Genomic DNA, 22,500 nt, shown 5'->3' with positions numbered 1-22,500 from the left:
GTGTGTGTGTGTGTGTGTGTGTGTGTGTGTGTGTGTGTGTGTGTGTGTGTGCGCGCGCGCGTGTGCCACTTTCTGTGCAAAGCAGCAACAGACAAAAAAAAACATTCTGAAACAAACTAGTTTATTAAATTGTTTTATAGCCTATAGTAAATGCATTTTGTGGTTAGTTTATGCTCTATAGTGTGGTTCTTTGTGTGTAGGCTATTTGGGTGTAAGCTATAATACGTGCTAGATAAAAAGCTGTTGGAAATGTAGAGACCAGTGAGATGTTAGTAAATAGGCTACTGGTATATAAGGAAATTCAAGTATACTCATGGAAATATCAAATTTGTGAATTGCCATGCAAATAAAAAAATGACAAAACAACATATTCCACCTTTAAAAATAAAAATGTTCTTCACGCTATGCGCATCATGGAGCTCACTAATTTCGAAATAGGCTACTGGCTACGACCTTGATTGGTACCAAGTTTCTTGAGAAATAAGAGAAAATGCTAGCCACCTGGTTGAACAGGTCTGCTCGTCACAGGCAAAAGTAATCCCCTTCCTCGCCACTGGATGGCGGTATATAGAAACAATGCCATCTTCCGGAACCCAAACACTGCTGAGCACATCCGGTAAACAATTCCCTCGAAGGTACGAAAATGGCACACACAGACCTGTATTAACCTAGACTGGCAATGGGCGGTTCTAGCCAGTGGCAGCTTTTCGGATTGACTGGGCGCAGCCATCTTTGCCTTTTTCGCGCCCTGTGGGCGCCTCCCACAGACGTAGCCCCGCCTAGTGGAGACTATCGCAGCTGTGACCCATAGGAATGCATACGATTTCAAACGGTGATTACAACGTTATCAAAGTGGGTTTCAATCATTTTGTATAATATTTTGACAAGTCGTAACGTCTAAATTCTCACTCCACTAATGAAATAACCATCACTACCTCCAAACGTTTTATTAGAGAGCCTGAAGCTGAGCGGTCTTGCCAGATCGGGCGGTTTCCCGCCCAATCGGGGCCGTTGAGGAAAGCGGTCTGTGGGTAAAAATGGACGAACATAATCAGTATTATCTGGCAACCCTGAAGCCGACTGTTTTCGTTGCCGCTCATGCAGGTTTGTGGATATTTGTGACACTGAATCGGCCATGCTTACGTGTGTAAAGCTTATTTTATGTACTCAACTCAGATGTAATGACAACTGTGTATATAGGTATGTATATTTCTTAAATAAGCCGTACGTTTTCAGTGAAGCTACCGGTAACTGTGCTATTATTAATACCCCCCCCAAGGACGCTGAAGGTAACGTAGCAACAACACGCACAGCACAGTGCAGCTGTGAAAATAAGGAGCCACTTGAGAGCGAGACTTTTCTAGAACATTAATTTATACTAGAGCTATTGTTGACCCAACTTAACTAGTGCAGAACCAGTGTTGCAAAAAAATATTAAAAAAAAAAAAAACCCATCGGTGCATGACGTCATTACGTAATTACGGGAGTCTCCACCAAGATGGCAGACTACGATTCTGAGGCTCTGAGAGATCCGAAAATTTCGAGGGGCATTGCCAGTCTAGGTTAATACAGGTCTGTGAATGGCACACACCAGAGCCATCTAATAACAGAGTTGCGCAAACCGGGGACCAGGAAGTCGGTTGGTGATGTGATTCGCGTAGATTAAAATGTTTCTTAACAGTAAACTTCTGTTCGTTGGAAACTAACACAGAACCATCACATACCAAACAAAGATTAAGTACAAACAAATTACATGACCTTTACCACATTTTCTGTGTTATACCGCCACCTCCTGGAACTAAGTAACTTCTAATAGAACTAAAGTCAATGGGGATTTCCATGTTAACTCTCCGTGAGGCTCCATGAGAGCCGCCATTGCTGTGGAAAGATTGGTCCATAGAGGTCTATGGGAGTGGCGTAACTCTGTTATTAGATGGCTCTGGCACACACATAACAGACGTTGAACTTTGTACTTTTAGTGAAATTTGGTGTTCGGCAACAACTCACCTGGCGTGCCTTTTCCTCTGTTAAGTAACGCATGCAAGACCTTTTGTAACTTTTGCTGCAACCGGTCCAGCTGTCGGCAAGCAACACGCAACAGAGAATGCTTGCGAGAGGATGGCTGACAATACTCACACGGGGTGTTATTCTTAGACAAAGGTCACGTCTGTTATTCTTCTTATGTAAAGGTTAGCGATGTGTGTTTGCATCGCTACTGATCACTATAATTACTTACATGTGTACAGATGTGTTATACGTTTTTTCTACAACCGACAAGTTGTCCTTGACCATAACAAGGCTAGCTCCACACACCAATTTGAGGCGTGTGCTAATTAGATAGGTTGATGTTGACACTTGACAGGCAGTGAAGTTAGTGTCTAGACATTATCTTAGGTCTCAAATTAGAACCGTATTAACCTACATTTGTCTCTCCGACTGTGTCAAAGCGGCAGTGGTTTAGCAGAGACAGTGTTTACAGAGCTTGACGCTTCTCAAACACCAGACGTTGGTGCAAACTGCTATCTGACGTTTAGACACTATCTGAAGCTTAAATTTGAAAATAGTTGGTAAAAGATTGACGATTACCATGAAATGTAAAAGTACCGTTGTGGTCTTGGTAGCATTAGCTCTCTGGGTTCCAGTCCAGTGCAGTTTTTACCGGATCATAACCATCTTCAGGTGCCAGCTGTTTTAGAGTAGCCTACTGTGCATATTTTGATCCCAAATGACATGAGTAGCCTAGTTCATTGAAGTATATGAAGATCGATATGACTTGAAATACTATTGCTCACTGTATCGTGTCCTTTACTGTTCTGTCCTGTAGGATGGGGAATTTGTCATCAACAACACCCAGCGGTCTGGGCGCTTCGAGTACTGACTTTGTACAGGTAAGCCTAAACATGGAGATTTTCATTCGTCTTGACCTTGTTAACCAAATGACTGTTATTCATATACAACAGATTTCGAAGATATGTTGCTTTTCTCTTAAAGACTTAATCAGATTTTGGAGTTTGTGAAGCATCCTCTCACAAGCAGCAACACTTGCTGAATCACACAACCACTGCCTGCAGCCACTCATGGTCTGTGTTCCTTTCCCCCAGGATGTGGTGTCTCAAAACTGTGTGGTGATATTCTCAAAGACATCATGTCCATATTGCAAGATGGCCAAGAACGTCTTCAATGAAATCGGCGCCACGTACAAAGTCATCGAGTTGGACCAACACAGTGAAGGCAGGCAGCTTCAGGAGGCTTTGGCACAGATGACCGGGGCTAAGACGGTGAGCATTTCACTCCTAATTGAAACCGTTTGTTTAGTGCATGGATGTCAAACTCAAATTCTCAGCTGGCCAAAAATCCGAGATGAAGTCGCGGGCCCAGTTCAATATTTATTCACAAAGTGCACTGAAATTGTGCATACAGTACATAGACTTAATACTTAAAGAAAGACACAACATATTCCTATCATATACTATCGCTTACTTCTATGTGCTAGTGCTGTTACACTAGTCTGGACCCATTCATAATTCTTCCTTAATGCCTTCAAGTCATATTTTCTATATATTAATGGTGCATGTGAGTCAACTGTAATACACATTTGAAATGATCCCAAGGGCCAAATAAAATGGTTCTGCGGGATTTTGCGGAATTTGACATCCTTGGTTTTAGTGCCTAACATTCATGGTTTGGGTCTTGTGTTTATTTTACCCGTGTCCTCTTTTCACCCCCATTCCACCTTTTGAGGCAGCAGGAACTTTATTTTAGGAACACCACGTGACCATTTGTTATCGTTGAGCTATTTTAACCACAGATGATATCACTGTTTTGTGTATTTAGTGAATATTGACATTATTCACAGTCTGTTGCTTGTTTAAATGAGACACAGCATCAAATAATTTCTGCCTCAACAATGATGCTGTGCTGTGTGTGTGTTGACATTGTGTGCATATCATGTCAAACAAGTGATTTGCAAAAGAAGTGAGTACTTCACGTTTTTCAATTTGAAACACCACAGGTATTCCTTTTAATTTCTAATAACCATGTAAAAATAGCAAGGAAAGGTTAGAAAAATATGGTGATTGACAGTTTATGAGTGATACAATAGAAATGGTAGGCCTGTTTATATTACAGTGAGATCAGAAATTATCAAGACAAGAAACTTCTTGTGATTCACACTAGGTTAGTGAAAATTCAAATATTTTAAAAGTATATTTTATCATTATTTTTTTTCTGTGAGGATTGCTTCTTTGTGCCAGTTCAAATGGTGAGGTGCAGAGAGGTGGAGGGCCGGTCAAAGGGGCATGGTGGGCCGCATCCGGCCTCCAGGCCTTAGTTTGGGGACCCCTGCCTTACTGCCCCAATCAAGCTAGTGCTGGGGTGTCACAACATAAGGCCCGGTGGCCGGATATGATTGGGATATGGCCCGAAAGTCCCTGACTAGTATGAGAATTTGATTTGGTGTCATGTAAAAAATATCCTCAGCCCACTGTCTAAAAATTAAACCAGTTGTTTGTGAGTGAAAATTAAATGCATTTTATTTGAAATCCATTGGCATCTGTGAATAAATAGGTACTGATCATTGATATTGATGATCAGTAATTAAGCTACATAGGCTGCATAAAGCATGTACCTTAACAGTAAGAAAACAGAAATCGATAATATAGCGATATCAAACAATGATATGATTAACAATATTTCGCAATTACGTAGCTGGTGCGGCCTAATTGAGATCAAGTGGGCTGTATGTGTCCTCTGAATCAATATGAGCTTGACACCCCTGAGCTAGTGCACCATCACCTAACTGTTTCAATTGAGCCCTTTTAAGGGTTCGAGTTTCATAGGCTTTCGCTTTTCAACATGTTGGCAGAATTTGTTTAAGCTTTTTTTCTTGCTTCAGCTGTCCTTTTAACCTAATTTCAGAAATCTGGTTGTTAATATTCTGTGATTATGGTAAACGTTTATTGTCATTTTTATGCAACTACTCTACTGTGTCAAGTGCAGGGATTTTCTGTTCCCAATTTCCAGACAAGTACTTGTTCCATCAACACTGAAAATATTACATACCGGTAGATCATTTCTCCCTCCACTGTGGCAATCAGTGGCTCAGTAGGTAGAGCACATGAGAAAGTTGCTGGTTACAATCTGGAGCTCTGTATTCTTAGAGCTGACTTGGTGTTGACAAAACCCAGAAAATTGAACTATAAAGCGCCCATGATATTGGGCTAAGATTAGTGTGGTAGAGTAGATTAGATGGTTATAATATAGTTCAAATCTTTAGAGATGATTTTATGCGTCACATTATTTTTTCCAAGTCCTCCGTTGGTATGCATGGCATCTCTGAATGTGTATGAGATTGGGTGAATGAGGAGCTGTTTATGTAAATGATAGGGGAAAGCAAGCATATGAAGTCACATTTCCATTGTAATGTATGTACACACAGTCTGCCTTGCCGCTGAGCTCCATTTTAATACATACTGTTAGGGATGTTAACCGGTATCCGGTTAACCGATAGTCGACCAGATCAACTTTAACCGGTTAAAATGTTCTGCCACCGGTTAACTGGTTGTAATAATAATAATAATAATAATAATAATTATAATGATAATTTCCTCCCAAAAAGCCCCCCAAAAACGATAATTTTGAGGTTTTAGTACGATAATTCAGCATTTTCCATCTGGCAACAGTGGCTGGACATGGCAGGTCCTGGAAAAAAAAACGCGAATGTAGTTAATGAGTCTCAGTAGCCGGTTTAGAGTTTTTTCAATTTTCACCATCCCTACATACTGTACAATATCCTCTGCCACTGAGCCTTGTACAATTTTGCCCCTTATTCACAATAGTTTGTAATGTCTCTCTCTCTCTCTCTCTCTCTCTCTCTCTCTCTCTCTCTCTCTCTCTCTCTCTCTCTGATCAGTTGTATTGATTATAATAACATTACCTCTGCTAGCAGGTCCCCCGTAGCTTCATAAGCAGCCAGTGTATTGGCGGCGTCTCTCTGATCAGTGTATTGATAAAACCTGATCAGTGCATTGATTATAATAACATCTCTGCTGTTTTCTCCAGGTCCCCCGGGTCTTCATAAACGGTTTATTGGTGGCGGCTCTCTAATCAGTGTATTGACTATAATAACATCTAGGGTTATTTATAAGACCTGATCAACTTATTGATTATAATAACAGTATACAGGGGTTGGGGAGTTTCATGACTGAAGTGGACCGGCCTGTTGGCCAATCTTCATTAACACATTAATAGATAGATAGATTATTTATTTGTCCTTTCGGAAATTTGTTCTGTGCCATTTTCAGTGCATCTGATACAATTACAAAGACATTACAATAAACAAGAACACAATAGACAAACACGACCACCCCCCCCCCCCCCCCCCCCCCCCCCCCCCCCCCCCCCCCCCCCCCGCCTCCCCTCCCTCTATAGGACAAAAAGACAGGTTGACAAAAAACCCAACATAAACACAGTAAAGTGCAGTATTCAGTACCAAAGTGCAGTGTGCTATTCAGTCTAACTTACAGTTGTCTTATTTAGCATGGATATACTAGTAGGTATAAATGATTGGCGGGCTCTGTTTGTCTTAAATGAGGGCATCCTAAACCTCCTACCTGAGGGCAACAACTCATATGCTTGCTGTAAGGGGTGGGAGAGATCCTCACATATGGTATTTGCCTTCTTTACCACCCTTGCTTCAACGGTCATGGCCATGCTATTTAGTGGCTGGCAAGCAATCTTGCTGGCCATGTTGATTACCTTATGCAGCTTATTTTTATTAACAACAGACAGGGAGAAGTACCAGGCCACAGAAAAGAAACATAAAATGCTCTCAACAAAAGAATGATAAAAAACCCGCATCATATCCCTATCCACTTTAAATTGTCTTAGCTTTCGCATGAAGTACAATCTCTGCGTTCCCTTTTTGTAAATAGTATCGGTGTTACAGCTCCAAGTTAATTTGTCATCTATTACAGTTCCCAGATATTTATAGTTTTTCACCACCTCAATGTCTTCCCCATGTATGACCATGTTCTGATGGGTGTGTCTCCCCGTTCTAAAATCCACAATGAGTTCTTTTGTCTTTCTTGTATTTAGAAAAAGACAGCTGGACTCACACCACTCACACATACACACACACACACATTAATGCACACATTAGCACATTGCACCAGCAAAGTGAAGTGTGAAGGTTCAATTAGCAGGGTAAGAGCACAATTTTGCTCAAAATTTTGCAATGCACACAGCATAATGGGTGACCTATCCGAGTTCAAAAAGGAGAACTGCGCGTGTGTAACTGTTGCATATTTGACCGAGACAGCAAGTCTTGTATCAGATGTATCAGAGCCACGGTATCCAAGGTAATGTCTGCATGCCACCAAGAAGGATGAACCACATCCAACAGGATTAACTGTGGACGCAAGAGGAAGCTGTCTGAATACTCTGAAACGGATGTTTGGGTGTTAACCCGGAGTGTATACAAAAAAAACATAAGCTGTCCAAATCACGGTAGAAATAAATGTACACCTCAACTCTCCTGTTTCCACCAGAGTGGTCCATCGAGAGCTCCACAAGGTCAGTACACACAGCCGGTCACCCAAACAACCCTTTCAGACAGCTTCCTCTTGTGTCCACAGTTAATCCTGTTGGATGTGGTTCATCCTTCTTCATGGTCTGCAGACATCTCCTTGGATACCGTGGCTCTTGATAAATCACACAGACTTGCTGTCTTGGTCAAATATTGAACAGTTACACGCGCACCAATTATTTCTCCTTTTTGAACTCTGATATGTCATCCATAATGTTGTGTGCATTACAAAATTTCGAGCAAAATTGTGCTCTTACCCTGCTCATTGAAAGTTCACACTTCACTTTACTAGTCCAATGCGCAATTAATGAAGATTGGCCAACAGACTGGTCCATTTGAGTCCACACTAAAATGACGGGTGTTTCCATTATTTTGTCCAACCTCTATCTTCCTGTAGATCCCCCAGATCTTCATAGACGGGCTATTCTTCACAGTGTCAGCCGCAGCTCTCTGATCACTATATTGATTACAATCTCTAATCAGTGTATTTGTTGCTTGCAGGTCCCACGTGTCTTCATAAACGGCCAGTGTATCGGCGGCGGTTCGGACACCAGAGAGCTTCACCAGCAGGGGAAGTTGCGGCCACTCATTGAGAAGTGCGCCCCCTGCTGTGCTGAAGAGGGATCTGCAGGCTCTGGACATGGCAGCGCATAGCAACACAGCATGCTGACGCTCTCCCTCTCAAGCTCTCCACAACAACAAGAAAGTATTCACCCTCTCCAGTGATGTGGTTCCTCTACGGACAGAGCAATTATTCATCATCACATCTCTCTCTCTCTCTCTCTCTGTTTGTCTTTTTAATTTTAAATCTTGTATGTATGTATTTATTTCATTGTAATGCATGCGGATAGCCTACCTCATGAATAAGAAATGTACAGCTGTATCATAGTACATGTGTCTCTGTCTCTGGCAGGTTGATTTGTGTATCACATGTTGTGTTGTCCCACTCCCACATGTGTCAGTGACATGTCTGGCCAACAACTGACTTTGTACCGATACGAAGATTGATGTTTTCATTTTATATGATGTACAATAAATGTGTTGATGCATTTCATCTGACTGTGTGATTGAATGCAGATATATTGAATGTATTATACAAAGTAGTATGTCAGAAAGCTGAGGTTGCACAACTGCAAGAACCTGCCGCGGCCCCCCTAGAATCCCCTCACGACCCCCAGGGGTCCCCGGCCCCCACTTTGAAAACGGCTGTGCTAGACACACTTTGTCTATGCTGCTCATTGGTCATAGAGCGCGAACGGTGTGTCCTGATTGGCCCATGTGCACCCCGAAAAGGCTGCTGGGAATTATGCAGCGTGTAGTTATCATAGCGCTTGTCTGGTAGATGACCAATATTGTTTGAGAAATCAACGCTTATTTATCGTTTCTTATTTGTATTTGTAAGGCTTAGTTTGGGAGGTTAAATACATTTCCACAATGGCCGGAAGCGCAGGAGAATGGTGTTTGATGGAAAGTGACCCTGGTGTTTTCACAGAGTTGATAAAGGGCTTCGGTGAGTCGATGTGGGGAACCTTGGCTAACTGCTCGGCAGGCTAACGGGTTGGTTAGCATTGTTCAATGAAGGCAAGGGATGCTAGACATTAAACAACATGGTATTTACATCCCTCCAGACAGATGTTACACTCACATTCCCCCGTAGACCTGTCGCAAGATCTCATATTTGCGCTATTCTCCCTCCCGCTTGTATATGTTTACTGTTGGCCTTATGCCATTTGACTGAAGACGTCTTTGGGATACGCTAACGAGGGGGCTCGCATCGATGAGATGCGAAATGCATGTTAGCAAATCAGCTAGTTGGACTTGGATCATGATGATTCAGGTGATTCATGTGTTCTCGCCGAGGCCAGCAGCAGTATCAGCTCATGTGCAGCAAACGTTAAACATGACGCAGCAATAAGTATATTATATGAAAATGTTTATTGTTGACTCTGTCATAGGCAGCTGCTGAGTAGCCCAAGAGCTAACCATCACTGTCACCGTCACTGCTTTTCAACATGAACATGACCCATGGGTTCATTAACATTATTGTGGATATTCCATTCTCCTGTCAAATCGTGTTACTGAAACTAATTTTTGAAACACAGTTTAAAATATGTGATATGCGCATCTTCTTGATCCTGCAGGCTGCAAAGGGGCACAGGTGGAGGAGATCTGGAGTATGGAACCAGAAAACTTCGAGAATCTGAAGTAAGTGTAGCGTGCATCATGCATGCCATGATTGCTTCTGATTGTATAGAGTAGCTCTTTTGCAACGTTTCCATTAGTGCACCTCTCTAATTTAAACGCCAAGATGGTGGCCAGCCACTTGCTTCTCGAACAAGTTCAATGGGTTGATATGTCATTACTGTGGCAGAATATGGTGCCCTAATGTATAAAAATAGCTGTTTTATCCCAATCAATAACTTCCGTTGTCGTAAGGAGATATTGTAGGCAGCTATGGCCTAGATGGGCTTTCGGTCAGAGGGTTGCAGGTTTGAATCCCACCCCTCTACTCCCTGCCACACTCCCTGCTATCCATGGGTGCTTTAACTTCTGACCTTTGACTCATCTTAACATGGCATCGTCATCAGATCACACTTCGCTGATGCGTTCATCCAAAGCGACTTACAGTTATTTACAGGCTATTGGTGGATATCCAGCAATATGGAATTGGGTACCTTGCTCAAGGGCACCTCAGCCATGAAGTGGAGTGAGGTATGGAGTGGAAGGGTGGGATTCAAACCTCCAGCCCATCTCCTTAACCACTAGCCCACAGCTGTCCTGTCCTTGTTAGACCATGGCTCTAGTTGGTGTATGTGTCTGTGTTCTCCTATGGGCATTTTACCTCCACGCCTGGCTTGTCTTGACCTCGTTAGCTACTGTATACTTTTAGCTTGGTGTTTGTGTCTCCCTGTAGACTTGTCCACGGATCACGGATCATCTTCCTCTTCAAGTGGCAGCCTGTGAAGAGCCATAATCCTTACCCTTATTTAACTCTTATTATTGTGCCTCCCCCGTAGACCGGTCCTTGGTCTGATCTTCCTCTTCAAGAGGCAGACCATTAAACAGCAATGACCTTAAACCATAACGTTTATTATTATTTAACGTTATTTAACTCTTTATTATTGTGTCTCCTCCTGCAGACCCGTCCATGGCCTCATCTTCCTCTTCAAATGGCAGCCTGGTGAGGAGCCCGCCGGCTCTATAGTGCAGGATTCGCGGCTAGACAACATCTTCTTCGCCAAACAGGTGACTGATGCTCACGGCAACGCTCACATTCAATACACTCTCTACACTGTGTAACAATATAATAAACACTGCTCCAAAAATAGATAAAGGGAACACCAAAACAACGCAATGCAACGCAAGTCAGTCATACTTCTGTGATCTCAGCCTGTCCAGTTAGAAAGCAACAGTGAGTCCATTTTGCCTATTGTTGCACCACCCAGGCCATGGTCATTGCTATTATTAATGTATTATGTTAATATTTACTATTTCTGTTCCAGGTGATTAATAACGCGTGTGCCACCCAGGCCATCGTGAGTGTCTTATTAAACTGCACACACCAGGACGTGCTCCTTGGAGACACACTCGCAGAGTTCAAAGACTTCTCCTCAAGCTTCGATGCAGCTGTAAGTGTGTGTGTGTGTGTGTGTGTGTGTGTGGTGTGGTGTGGTGTGGTGTGGTGCGGTGTGGTGTGTGGTGATGACAAAGTTTTCAATGTCTTAAGTTGTTATCTGTGTTGCCTGTCCAAAAAAAAGCAAAATTGTGAGCAAATTAAAATTTGGGGGGGATTCTACTTTGTTTTTGTTGTGTTTTCAAAAAAACCCAAACACATTGTACCTTGTTTTAGCGCAAATCAATGCAAAGGTAAAATAAGGTATCTGCTGAATCATCACTGATTGGCTGTTGTTTATGTTGGTTTCAGATGAAGGGTCTTGCGTTGAGCAACTCAGAAGTCATTCGTCAAGTCCACAATGGATTTGCCAGGTAGCGTCCGCGCTTCACCTAAACGATGATGCAGCGTTTGTTTACACACTGAAAACGGTGAATATCAATGTTAGTTAGCACCAGATGAACAGGCGTATGTTGATGTGTGATGCGTTTTTCTCTTTACTGTCGTGCAGACAGCAGATGTTTGAGTTTGATGCCAAGTCGTCTGCTAAGGATGAGGACGCGTTCCACTTCGTCAGCTACGTCCCGGTCAACGGCCGACTGTATGAGCTGGACGGCCTCAGAGAGGGACCGATAGACCTGGGTACACACACACACACACGCACACACACACACACACACACACACACACACACACACACACACACACATAGGCCTTAAGAGAGAGGGCAATAGATCTAGGTACAACACGCATATAAAAGAGAGGGGACATTTCTGTTAATCTGTTAATAACTTTATTTCCTGTATAAACAACGTGAATAAAATGAATATCAATTGTGTGAACACACATTGGTGTGGAATTGGGTGTTATCCAGGCAAACATGTCTTTTTCAGGCCAACTCTTCGTAGTGAGTTTATTGTGTTTTTCTTGTCTATCCATTGTTGTACATATCCATTCTAGGGAGCTAAAACATGAGAAGGAAAAAAAAAACTAAAGACCCAAAGGGATACAAAATTAAGCCATCATACAAAACCATATACCGGTACGTGTGAACCGGGTGTCAAGCGTTGCTCTTCTCTCCTTCCAGGTGTGTGCAATCAGGATGATTGGATCAACGCAGTGCGGCCAGTTATTGAGAAGAGGATACAGAAGTAAGCGCAATCTTTTCTGATTTAATAAGGGTATAACAGTAGTTGTTTATACTACTAACAACGTTGCATAACAAGGACAAAAACAGTAACAATAGTTGATCATCTGTATGATGAACAGATGGTCTGATATTCAGTAGTTTTAGGTGATAAATGGTAAATGGTAGAGATGTACAGGATCCAAGATCCGGTTCCGGATCCGGCAGGATAATAGGGTTTTTCACAGGATCCGGATCCGGTAGCCGAGGCTTTTCAGTCAAACTAGTTTGAGCCAACGTGACAAAAAGGGCCCACGTGTGTGAGTAGGCTATAGCCAAGTCGCCTAATTCCGCCCGTCTCCCAATTCCGCCCGCCTACTTATAAGTGATGATAGTTAATTATGTATCCACTGTTTAAGTCAGGAATGGATATCGACATGATACGGAGTTTGTATGCTTACAATTTGAAACGGTGATGACATTTAAAACCGAGTCAAACGGCCATAAACAGCATTGTAATGAAGGGTGTCGTAACGGCAGCATGGAACTTTAATTTCACGACGACATTCTGGCTAAAAACTCGCCCTGGCCGCTTCCCTGTTTCGCTTTAGGACCAAAATTATTAAACCGTTTCCACAGTAACGACCAAACTAATCACAGTTCCTGCATCGGTAAAGCCAGGACTACAAGTGTGAACGAAATCAGCAAAACGGCATGAAGGAATAATAAACAGTAACGGAAATACCGACGTGGCCTGAAATCAAGCGGGCGGAATTGGGAGCCTTTTGCCGCTGAATTGTGCTGAAACTAGTCTGTGGACATGCTGGACGTTATCGCCAAATTACGATAGAAAGGGCTACCAATTAGGGGTGGGCGATATGGGCAAAAAAAATTATCTCTAAGTTTTAGAATTTTCACGATAACGATAAGTTGACGATAATTAAAAAAAAAAAACACTTGCAAAAATCAGTAGGGCCTATTTCAGGAGGGGGGGGGGGGAAATCAATGTGTTTGAATTTTACTGTATAGGAATTTGGCAGGGCAGGGTGAGTAAAGCAGATAATTTGTAGGCCTATGTAGCCTAAACTGCATGTTACCAAGAGGTCTGCACAAATGATGGCATGTCTACACTAGGCATTTATGCTGTCTATTAGTTGTGCATGATTCCAGACAAATTTCAATTCTGCACTGGAGGTAGTAGTGCTGCATTTGTGTTGTAACTGGGGAGGGACAGAGAGTTGGGAGAAATGCTGTGCTGAAGAGCTTTTGAATTTAATAACATGCATATGCTCTGGTCTGTAAAGTAATACTTCATCACTTGGCATGAAAACATATCCATGTAAATAAAAAATTGTGTTATAATGTATTAGTGCAGCAGCTAACCAAAACAATCGTTCAGTTTGTGATACAAGCATGAAAATTGGTACACATATAGCCAAAGGCATTCTAAAAAGAACTGGATATGGAGCCATCATGAATTTTCAACATGGTGGCCATAGCAGCCATTTTTCAAAATGGCCGCCAGCAACAACAGTTTTCTTATGAGTAATGGATATAATATGACATTTTAGACACATTTACCATTCATACTATTTGGTAAATGTCTTATGGATAATTTAAAAGTTGTCATGAATATTCAAGATGGCCGCCATTTTCAAGAAAAAGGTCATTAGCGTTACGGAGCTGACAAAAGCGTGAAATTTAGAACATGCTTCCTTAGGACCCAGTACTGCACTGTACTGTACTATACTATACTGTACTGTAATGTGAAATACTGTACTGTACTGTACTGCACTATACTGTATGCTACTGTACTGTACTGTACTATACTATACTGTAATGTGAAATACTGTACTGTACTGCACTATACTGTATGCTACTGTACTGTACTATACTGTACTGTAATGTGAAATACTGTATTGTACTGTGCTATACTGCACTATACTGTATGCTACTGTACTGCACTATACTGTATGCTACTGTACTGTACTCTACTTTGCTATTCTGCACCGTACTGTATGCTACTGTACTGTACTATACTGTACTGCACCGTACTGAATGGTACTGTTCTGTACTATACTCTACTGTACGTTTCTATACTGCACCGTACTGTATACTACTGTAATATACTGTACTGCACTGTACTGTATGCTACTGTACTGTACTGTACTGTACTTTTCTATACTACACCGTACTGTATGCTACTGTACTGTACTGTACTGTTCTGTACAACTATAGAACTGAAACATGTAGAGCATGCTGAGGTCATGTATAAAGTGTAATGTGTGGAAATGAGTTATGTTACTGTTACTACTCAAATTCGTGAAGGTTAAACAAATTCATGTGGCATTTTGTTTGGGTGGGGGGTATGGTAGACTATACTTCCTCCCAGACTATTTTTGTGCCTTGCATACAAAGGAAATGAGTACCGTAATGACTTTTATAGTATACCTGTATACCATATGAGAGTTGTTAGATATTTCTCTTATGGGTAAGGGTGGTAAAGACCTACGATACATGTTGTCCATCAACTGTCAGTTTTGAAGTACCAATTGAAGTACTCAATGATTACTGAGCTAACTGTAATGCAACTTGTGACACAATTACTTGGTGAGGACTTGTTTGCAAATTCAGGAAAAAAAATTACTTCTGCCTGCTTACTCAACACCTACTTAGAAAACATTTCCATTTAATTTGAACTGACGACATACTGTAGCCTGTATGTATATTGAATAATCTGTAATGCCATTCTAAAGATGGCAGAAATGCACTCAATATGCACAATGCTACTTGTGAGAATGTAGAATTAGGTGATCTTATGGGTTCTTCATACATATGGAGAGGTCCTGTCCTTTACCCTCTCTCATACAAATAAAAAATATCTGTCAGGGAAATTAGAGGACGGAGAACCTGCTACCTTGGACATCATCTTGCACTGACACTTCCCCATTCAGATGCTTCTCAGCAAGCATTAGCAGCAGTCGTCTATTCTCACCATAGTTTTAGTGTGGGAAATGCTCATTTGAATTCAGATTCAGAAAACAGCCAGTAAAATGTTGTTCAGTATCTGATGGAGAACCTGCTACCTTGGACATCATCTTGCACTGACACTTCCCCATTCAGATGCTGCTCAGCAAGCATTAGCAGCAGTCGTCTATTCTCACCATAGTTTTAGTGTGGGAAATGCTCATTTGAATTCAGATTCAGAAAACAGCCAGTAAAATGTTGTTCAGTATCTGATGGAGAACCTGCTACCTTGGACATCATCTTGCACTGACACTTCCCCATTCAGATGCTGCTCAGCAAGCATTAGCAGCAGTTGTCTATTCTCACCATAGTTTTAGTGTGGGAAATGCTCATTTGAATTCAGATTCAGAAAACAGCCATTTAAAATGTTGTTCAGTATCTGACTACTTGTATTGCCTCATCATGACTGATGAAACATTTGCTTTGCTGTCAGTAGAAATGTAATGCATTGCAATGCATTGTAGAATTGAATCCAATCGAATCGCTACCTCCCGAATCGTAATCGAATCGAATCTTGAGGGCAGTGCCAATGCACACCACTATGTACATTTTTGTAGTTTCATCAATCTGGTCAAGCAGGCTACCACTGCCCTTTCATCTCTGCTGAGTTCCGGACTATATTAACATTGTCAGCTACTATAATGTCATTTAATAACAATGTTACATTACACAACATGACATATTGTATATGACTGTAGAAAACAAATCTGAGGGCTCTTAGGCTAGAATTACAGCATATACCCTAAAGAAACACCATGCAAAGTGCTTTTCTAACTTCCGTAACGGTAAAACCCTTAACAGACTCCACTATTGTATGATTATCTGACATGGGCTGCCATCTTGAAAGAAACAGTGATACTATACTGTATAGAATGAGATAAAAGGAAGCTTCTGGTTAATTCCAAAGTTACAAATTTGAATTCTGCATCATGAAAAATGACTGATTTGACATCGATATCACCTATATCAGATAAATCATACAAGTGACGGCTGCCATCTTGAAAATGGGGGCCATCTTGAATATTCATGACAACTTTTCTATTATCCATATCACATTTACCAAGTGGTATGAATGGTAAATATGTCTAAAATATATTATATCCAAGAAAACTGTTGTGGCTGGCGGCCATTTTGAAAAATGGCTGCCATGGCCACCATGTTGAAAATTCACGATGGCTCCATATCCAGTTCTTTTTGGAATGCCTTTGGCTATATGTGTACCAATTTTCATGCTTGTATCACAAACTGAACGATTCCTTTATATTTTGGAGCTAAGCTATTAGACTATATTGCTTATGATTCTGTTAGATGACAGCCATTTTTGACTGGAAACAGTACATGGATAGGAAACTAGGGCAGCTGCAAATTGCATGTGTAGAATTTCACACATTGTAATTTAACTCACTGCACCAGTCTAACTTAACAGTAATTGTCCACCTAAGCAGTTATGCCATCTGTATACAGGTGGGTGTTTGAGTAGTGAGTAACAGCCACTAATAGTTGTAGAGAACAACATTGCTTAGCCTAGTTCGCTAACTAGCATGCTAACTAGCGATTTCTCAGACCAGAGACAAAGCTATTTATCTTCCTAACTATTTGGCTTTCCATAATCACAGACGGTTGCTAAGTAAAGCACATAGTTTCAAAACGCCCTCAGCACCATGCAATGGCTGGTTTAGTGGTTGAATTCCTCATGTAAATCCACCATTTGGATAACAGCAACTCTCCCCCAGTGCCCAGCAGCAGCAGTGAGTGCTGTCTGTGCACGAGTGACCAGGGTTGCCAGACGAGGCTGATGATTTCCAGCCCAAAAAATGCTCAAAACCAGCCTAGAAGCTCAAAATCCCGCCCAATTCTATTGATTTCTATGGCTAAAATTGGGCGGGTTTTTCTGCTAAATGCCATTTTTACCCGCACACGACCATCCTAAGCAGCCCAATTGGACGGGAAACAGCCCAATCTGGCAACACTGCGAGTGACATGGAAATTTCTCTCTCCTGTCTGGCAAAACGCTGCAGCCCGCCCCCCTCAGCGCTGTCTGCTCATTGGTTCACAGACTTTTTTCTCCAGTTCACAACTACATTACTATTGGCTGAAAGGCTTGGCTGTCGTCACTGTCTGAATGAGTCCTGTCACAGCGCTTTTGTTGATTTTAGCGTCTTCATAAAAATAACTCGATATTGCAAAATTACTCATCGTCAAAACAACATTTACGATAACTTCGCAGACGGTATATACGGTATATAGCTAATATTGCTCATTACCCATTCTACACAGTTGCCGCTATCCAAAAATATACGATAGCATAATTAAATAGTATTTGAAATAGTGATATTATCACGTTTTCAGTGAAGTGATCAGTGAAGTGGACGGAATTTGGCGACCTTACTATATGTGTTTCAACCCTTTCGTAGGATCCGGTATCCGGTTCCGGATCCGGCAGGATCTTAAGCAGTGGATCCGGTATCCGTCAGGATCCTAAAAATCAGGATCCGGTACATCTCTAGTAAATGGACTGCATTTATTTAGCACTTTTCCGCTCCTTCGAGCACTCAAAACGCTTAACATTGTATGCCTCACATTCACCCATTCACACTTGCAATCACACACCGGTGGCAGTGGCTGCCATGCAGCGTAGCACCCTGCCCCTAGGAGCAATTTGGGGTTAATGATCTTGCTCAAGGACACAACGATGGGGTCAGGCAGAGCAGGGCCTGAACTTCCAAGTTTACAGTTGCCAAACAGGCTCCTCTACCACCTGAGCCACCACAGCGTCACCACCGTTTTAGATTCAATTCCTTTCGAAAAATATGCCTCTCACTCGTACGGACAATGCAATGATTGTGCTGTTCTGCCCATTTACACTCCTCTAGTTAAAGTCCTCAATGTAATGGCTGTGCTGTAATGTCCAGTTAAACTTCCTCCACCTCCTGCCTGGTTTGTCCTGTTGGTGAAGGTGTAATTCTCTAACTCCGCCCCCTCTCTGCCTGCCAGGTATAGTGAAGGAGAGATCCGCTTCAACCTCATGGCCATCGTGTCGGATCGTAAGATGATCTACGAACGCAAGATTACCGAACTACAGGCACAACTCACAGAGGTGTGTGTGTGTGTGTGTGTGTGTGTGTGTGTGTGTGTGTGTGTGTGTGTGTGTGTGTGTGTGCGCGTGCATTTGTGTGTGTGTGAGAGAGAAATAGGACTTACATTTCAAATTCTCTGCAGTAAACATTTTGCGCCTCAGTAATTCCAGACCCTTTGTATGAATGACATTAGTGAAAGTGAGCAGGCTGCCTCTGTTAGTTACCAAGCTATTTACATGCTGCCTCTGTTAGTTAACAAGCTAGTTACATGCTGCCTAGGCTAGTTAGCTGGCTAGTTAAATGCTGCCTAGGCTAGTTAGCAGGCTGTATGTTTCACGTGTGCACTCTGGGTCTGCAGGGGGAGCCGATGGACACAGACCAGAGCAGCACGCTGTACAGCTCCCTGCAGACAGAGATCGCCAAGTACCAGATGCTCATCGATGAAGAGAACCAGAAACTCAAGAGATACAAAGTACGTCTGTCTGTCTCGCTCTCTCACTGTCTCTTAAGAAAAGGACATTACCGGTAATTAATAAACAGTTAAGCTCCTTCTGTTTTTCCACCAAAATGTTTTCAATTTAACCCATTTTGTCCTAAGCCCTTTTTTGGTAAAGGTGCCCTCTGCCTATCAAATCCTAAATATCTCAGCCTCCGAAGCACATACAAGCATGAAATAAGTTACATTTAAAATCTAGAACCTTCATTTTGCACTAGTATAGTGGTCATTCAGCTCTAACATACCCTGATTTTTTAATGAAACAGCTCAAATCTCAAGAACTTGAATGCAGCGTGTATGTCGCTCCAGGACACAATGGGTTAAAAAAAAAATCGGTATGCATTGTACTCTTTACTGTTTTGTCACAAAAGTGTGGAATTTTTGCCAATCTAAATCTACTGAATGTCCTGTTAGTGTAATTGGTGTGTTCACCAATACAAATCCGTGCTACTGTAATGTCTGTCACCAATACAAAGCCGTGCTACTCTACTGTGTTGGTCAGGTTGAGAACATCCGAAGGAAGCATAACTACCTGCCTTTCATCATGGAACTCCTGAAGACACTTGCAGAGTACCAACAGCTCATCCCATTGGTGGAGAAGGTGAGTGTAGTGTAGTGTGGGGACAGCCCATTGGGGAGTGTAGTATAGTGTGGGGATAGAAGGTGCTGTTTGCAGAAGACAACGCATATACTGTTTTCTTTCATATGATATCACCGTGCCATTAGTTCGTTTGTAGCAATTTTGTGGTTATCACTTGTTTCAAATTCAAATGAGTAATATTAATTAGTAATGAAAATTTTATTAAAAATATAAACAAACGCTGCCCCTATTAAAATAGCTCATATCTCGGAAGGGGCTGAGACGAAAAATGTGGCACCACCGGGTACTGACAAGTCAAGGGTAGCATGAGCAATACAACAGCATATTGAAATTGACTGAAGCGGTCCTTTAACAACAACTCTTTGGTGTTTGGAAAGTGGCGATCTAAATGGGCTTCCAGCAAAAAAATAGGTATTCTTAGACCTAAAGTGGGTTCCCGAAGAGTCGGGTTGGCAAGCTCTGCAGGGCATTACTGCAGTACAAGAGCTTTTGTAAAATGCGCAAATAAAACTGGATGCTGTGTGCTGTGCTGTTAGGTAATATACATGTTTGGCACTAGGGGGCATTGTAGCCCACCATATTATGGTTGCAGAGCTTCTCAGTTAGACATCAGTCAAAAAAGTTGAGTTGTAAGCAGTTGGATTGGGCCACTTAATCACTTCTTACTTAGTCCAAAAAGTTTAGTTGCGTAGAACATTTGATGCGCACTACATTGTCATCAGGATCTGCGTAAAGGTCACGTTACGGCCTGCCCCTAAAACATGACGCAGGTTATCATCCAGGAATAGTTCAGTGGTTTCTCAAGTGGCCATGTGTATGTTATTCTAATCTATTATCGTTCTCTCTCCCCTCCAGGCGAAGGAAAAACAAAGTGCCAAGAAAATTCAAGAGGCGAAGTGATGTCTCTTCATCATGTTGTGTGTGTGTGTGTCTGTGTGTGTGTGTGCGCGCGCGTGTTTGTGTTCTGTGTGTGTGAATGTATGCGAATGTGTGACTTGAGTTTAAAAAATAAAAAAAACCCAGCACGGTTTTCATTCTCCCTCCTCTGGGATGCAACCCCCACCCTCGTTGCCCCCAACCCCACCCCCCGAGAGTCCAGGGCCAGTCACATGTCACATGTAAAGTGTTCATCCACCATCTGCAAATGTTAGCATTAAGGGCGTAAAAACTAATAAACATGTATTATTTTCATATCACCTCCACGTGTTTTTCATGTCCTGTCTAAATAATATTAGAAAGACTTGGCCTCTACATATACAGTACAACAAGGGCAAAAGAGTTGGTCGCTACATACAATCAGTTTAAAAGAGCTGGCCTTTACATATACAATTGGTGGAAACGACTGGGCCTCTTTGCATTTGTGTTTGGTATCCTGACCACACATCATTTCTTAACCAAGTGTGAAATAGTTCCAGTTTAATTTTCCTGTGCGTTGGGACACTTTTTATTCCGTCCTCCTGGTACCCCAGACAGTGACGTCTGGGAGTTGTCTGCTTTCAGTTTCTGTGTTTTTATTATCAAGAGCTTTTTGTTTTTGATGAACTGAAACAAGATTGAGTTCAGTCACCGTTAAAATCTAACAGACATCTAGACACACCACCCCCACACAAAAGTGTGTATCCGGTTCAAATCTCACAAAACATCTGCCTCACACACACACACACACACACAGGCAGCCTGTGTGCTTCCCTCTCTGTAGACGTCAATAGGAAGTGACGCAGGAGTGGACCCACTCACTAGTAGCCAGACACACGCACGCTAATGTGACTGTGCAAACTCTGTTGTGGTTGGAGACACAGTGCACCAAGTAATATTTTTAGTAGTTTATGACCAGAATTCATGCTGCCCATTCACAAATGTTTCCCTTTTTTTTATTATTATTTTTTTTTTTTACAAATACCACCACCATCAAATTCTTATTATTTATTATGACCCATTATGGCCCTTTCATACATTGAAAGGTGGATCTTTTCCATGTCCATCATTTTGAATCCCCAGAACTAAATTTTTAGCTCCAAAACTTTTTTATTACTTAGTAAATGAAAACATCAAATGTGGTTATGGGCAGCACAGTTTCAATGAGCAGCATGGTTGCAATACCTACTCTGGCCACCATCCTTCACATTGCACTTGCAAGATGAGGGGCTGTGTAGACTCACACTGGACTGTATATTAGTGGGGGTTATTCACTTGTAGTCAGACACACGCTGGCACCAAACCAACATGTCCATGATTGTGTCGACACACATAACACACCTGCTCTGCTTAAAGCGATGCTACACTATTTCTGGAAATAAGCTCATTTTACACCTCCCTTGGAGCTAAATACCCTGCTCTGCTCAAGTGCATAAGTGTTTTAGGGGACGTGGTGAGGTTCAGTATGATAAGATCATGAGCACAGGCCTTAGCTGGGGGCTTGTGAAGTTCTAATGGTTAGTATTGACGGGTAAACCATAGGAGTTTTATTAATTTATTTTTAACAAATGTTTTACATGCCCATTGATGCACAAAGTCAATAAAAGTGAAGTGGTGTCTGGTGACGCACGATCACATTGGGGCTACGTCATCAACAATGAAGGCAAATGGCCAAATCACTTTGTGGCTAGGCTACATCATGACCACAGCAGGTGAAAGGCACCTGAATGGTTCAGTGTTGTTGTCAGATCCCTCCATCCCGTTTGGGACTCTGTTGTCTTGTAGTCTGCCTGTTTGGCAGTCGACCAGCTCATTGAATCAGATGTGATGTGATGGGTTGGGGAAAAGAATGGCAATGCTGCTTTGACTACTTTTTATTTTTGACAAGTTGTATACTCTGTCTTTCACATTCATGAAAGGATTGTTATGAATGCTTAGTCTCATGAAACAGTCATGAATGATGTATGTGCAGTTTATAACATCTGATATGAATTTCTTATAAAGCAACATAGGCTACTGATAAAGTGTTGCCATTTCCTTTTTAGCTTCGGCGCAGTAGG

The 22,500-nt window shown here is 41.9% G+C and overlaps 2 protein-coding genes across 3 annotated transcripts; both read left to right on the top strand.

Annotated features, from left to right (window-relative positions):
- The first annotated feature begins 513 nt into the window (after nucleotides 1–513).
- glrx2 (glutaredoxin 2) lies at nucleotides 514–8,639 on the top strand. 2 transcript variants are annotated; one of them, XM_063200096.1, is made up of 4 exons: nucleotides 514–635; nucleotides 2,825–2,888; nucleotides 3,102–3,278; nucleotides 8,087–8,639. In XM_063200096.1, the coding sequence occupies exons 1-4, from the start codon at nucleotides 577–579 to the stop codon at nucleotides 8,237–8,239; spliced, it is 453 nt and encodes a 150-aa protein (XP_063056166.1). In that variant the 5' UTR covers nucleotides 514–576; the 3' UTR covers nucleotides 8,240–8,639. The 2 variants fall into 2 exon arrangements, with proteins under 2 accessions (XP_063056166.1, XP_063056167.1); XM_063200097.1 differs by lacking the exon at nucleotides 514–635 and adding an exon at nucleotides 1,947–2,160.
- Nucleotides 8,640–8,880: 241 nt separating this feature from the next.
- uchl5 (ubiquitin carboxyl-terminal hydrolase L5) lies at nucleotides 8,881–20,716 on the top strand. Its single transcript, XM_063200846.1, has 11 exons — nucleotides 8,881–9,095; nucleotides 9,727–9,790; nucleotides 10,726–10,831; nucleotides 11,089–11,214; nucleotides 11,511–11,572; nucleotides 11,710–11,840; nucleotides 12,286–12,349; nucleotides 18,346–18,448; nucleotides 18,787–18,900; nucleotides 19,427–19,525; nucleotides 20,381–20,716. Exons 1-11 carry the CDS (start codon nucleotides 9,020–9,022, stop codon nucleotides 20,423–20,425), a joined length of 990 nt encoding a protein of 329 aa, XP_063056916.1. The 5' UTR covers nucleotides 8,881–9,019; the 3' UTR covers nucleotides 20,426–20,716.
- Nucleotides 20,717–22,500: the final 1,784 nt, after the last annotated feature.

The sequence above is a fragment of the Engraulis encrasicolus genome, chromosome 6 (assembly GCF_034702125.1).
Source record: "Engraulis encrasicolus isolate BLACKSEA-1 chromosome 6, IST_EnEncr_1.0, whole genome shotgun sequence".
Taxonomy (NCBI): domain Eukaryota; kingdom Metazoa; phylum Chordata; class Actinopteri; order Clupeiformes; family Engraulidae; genus Engraulis; species Engraulis encrasicolus.
Note: the sequence above shows the minus strand (reverse complement) of the source record. Positions and strands in the feature narration are given on the sequence as shown.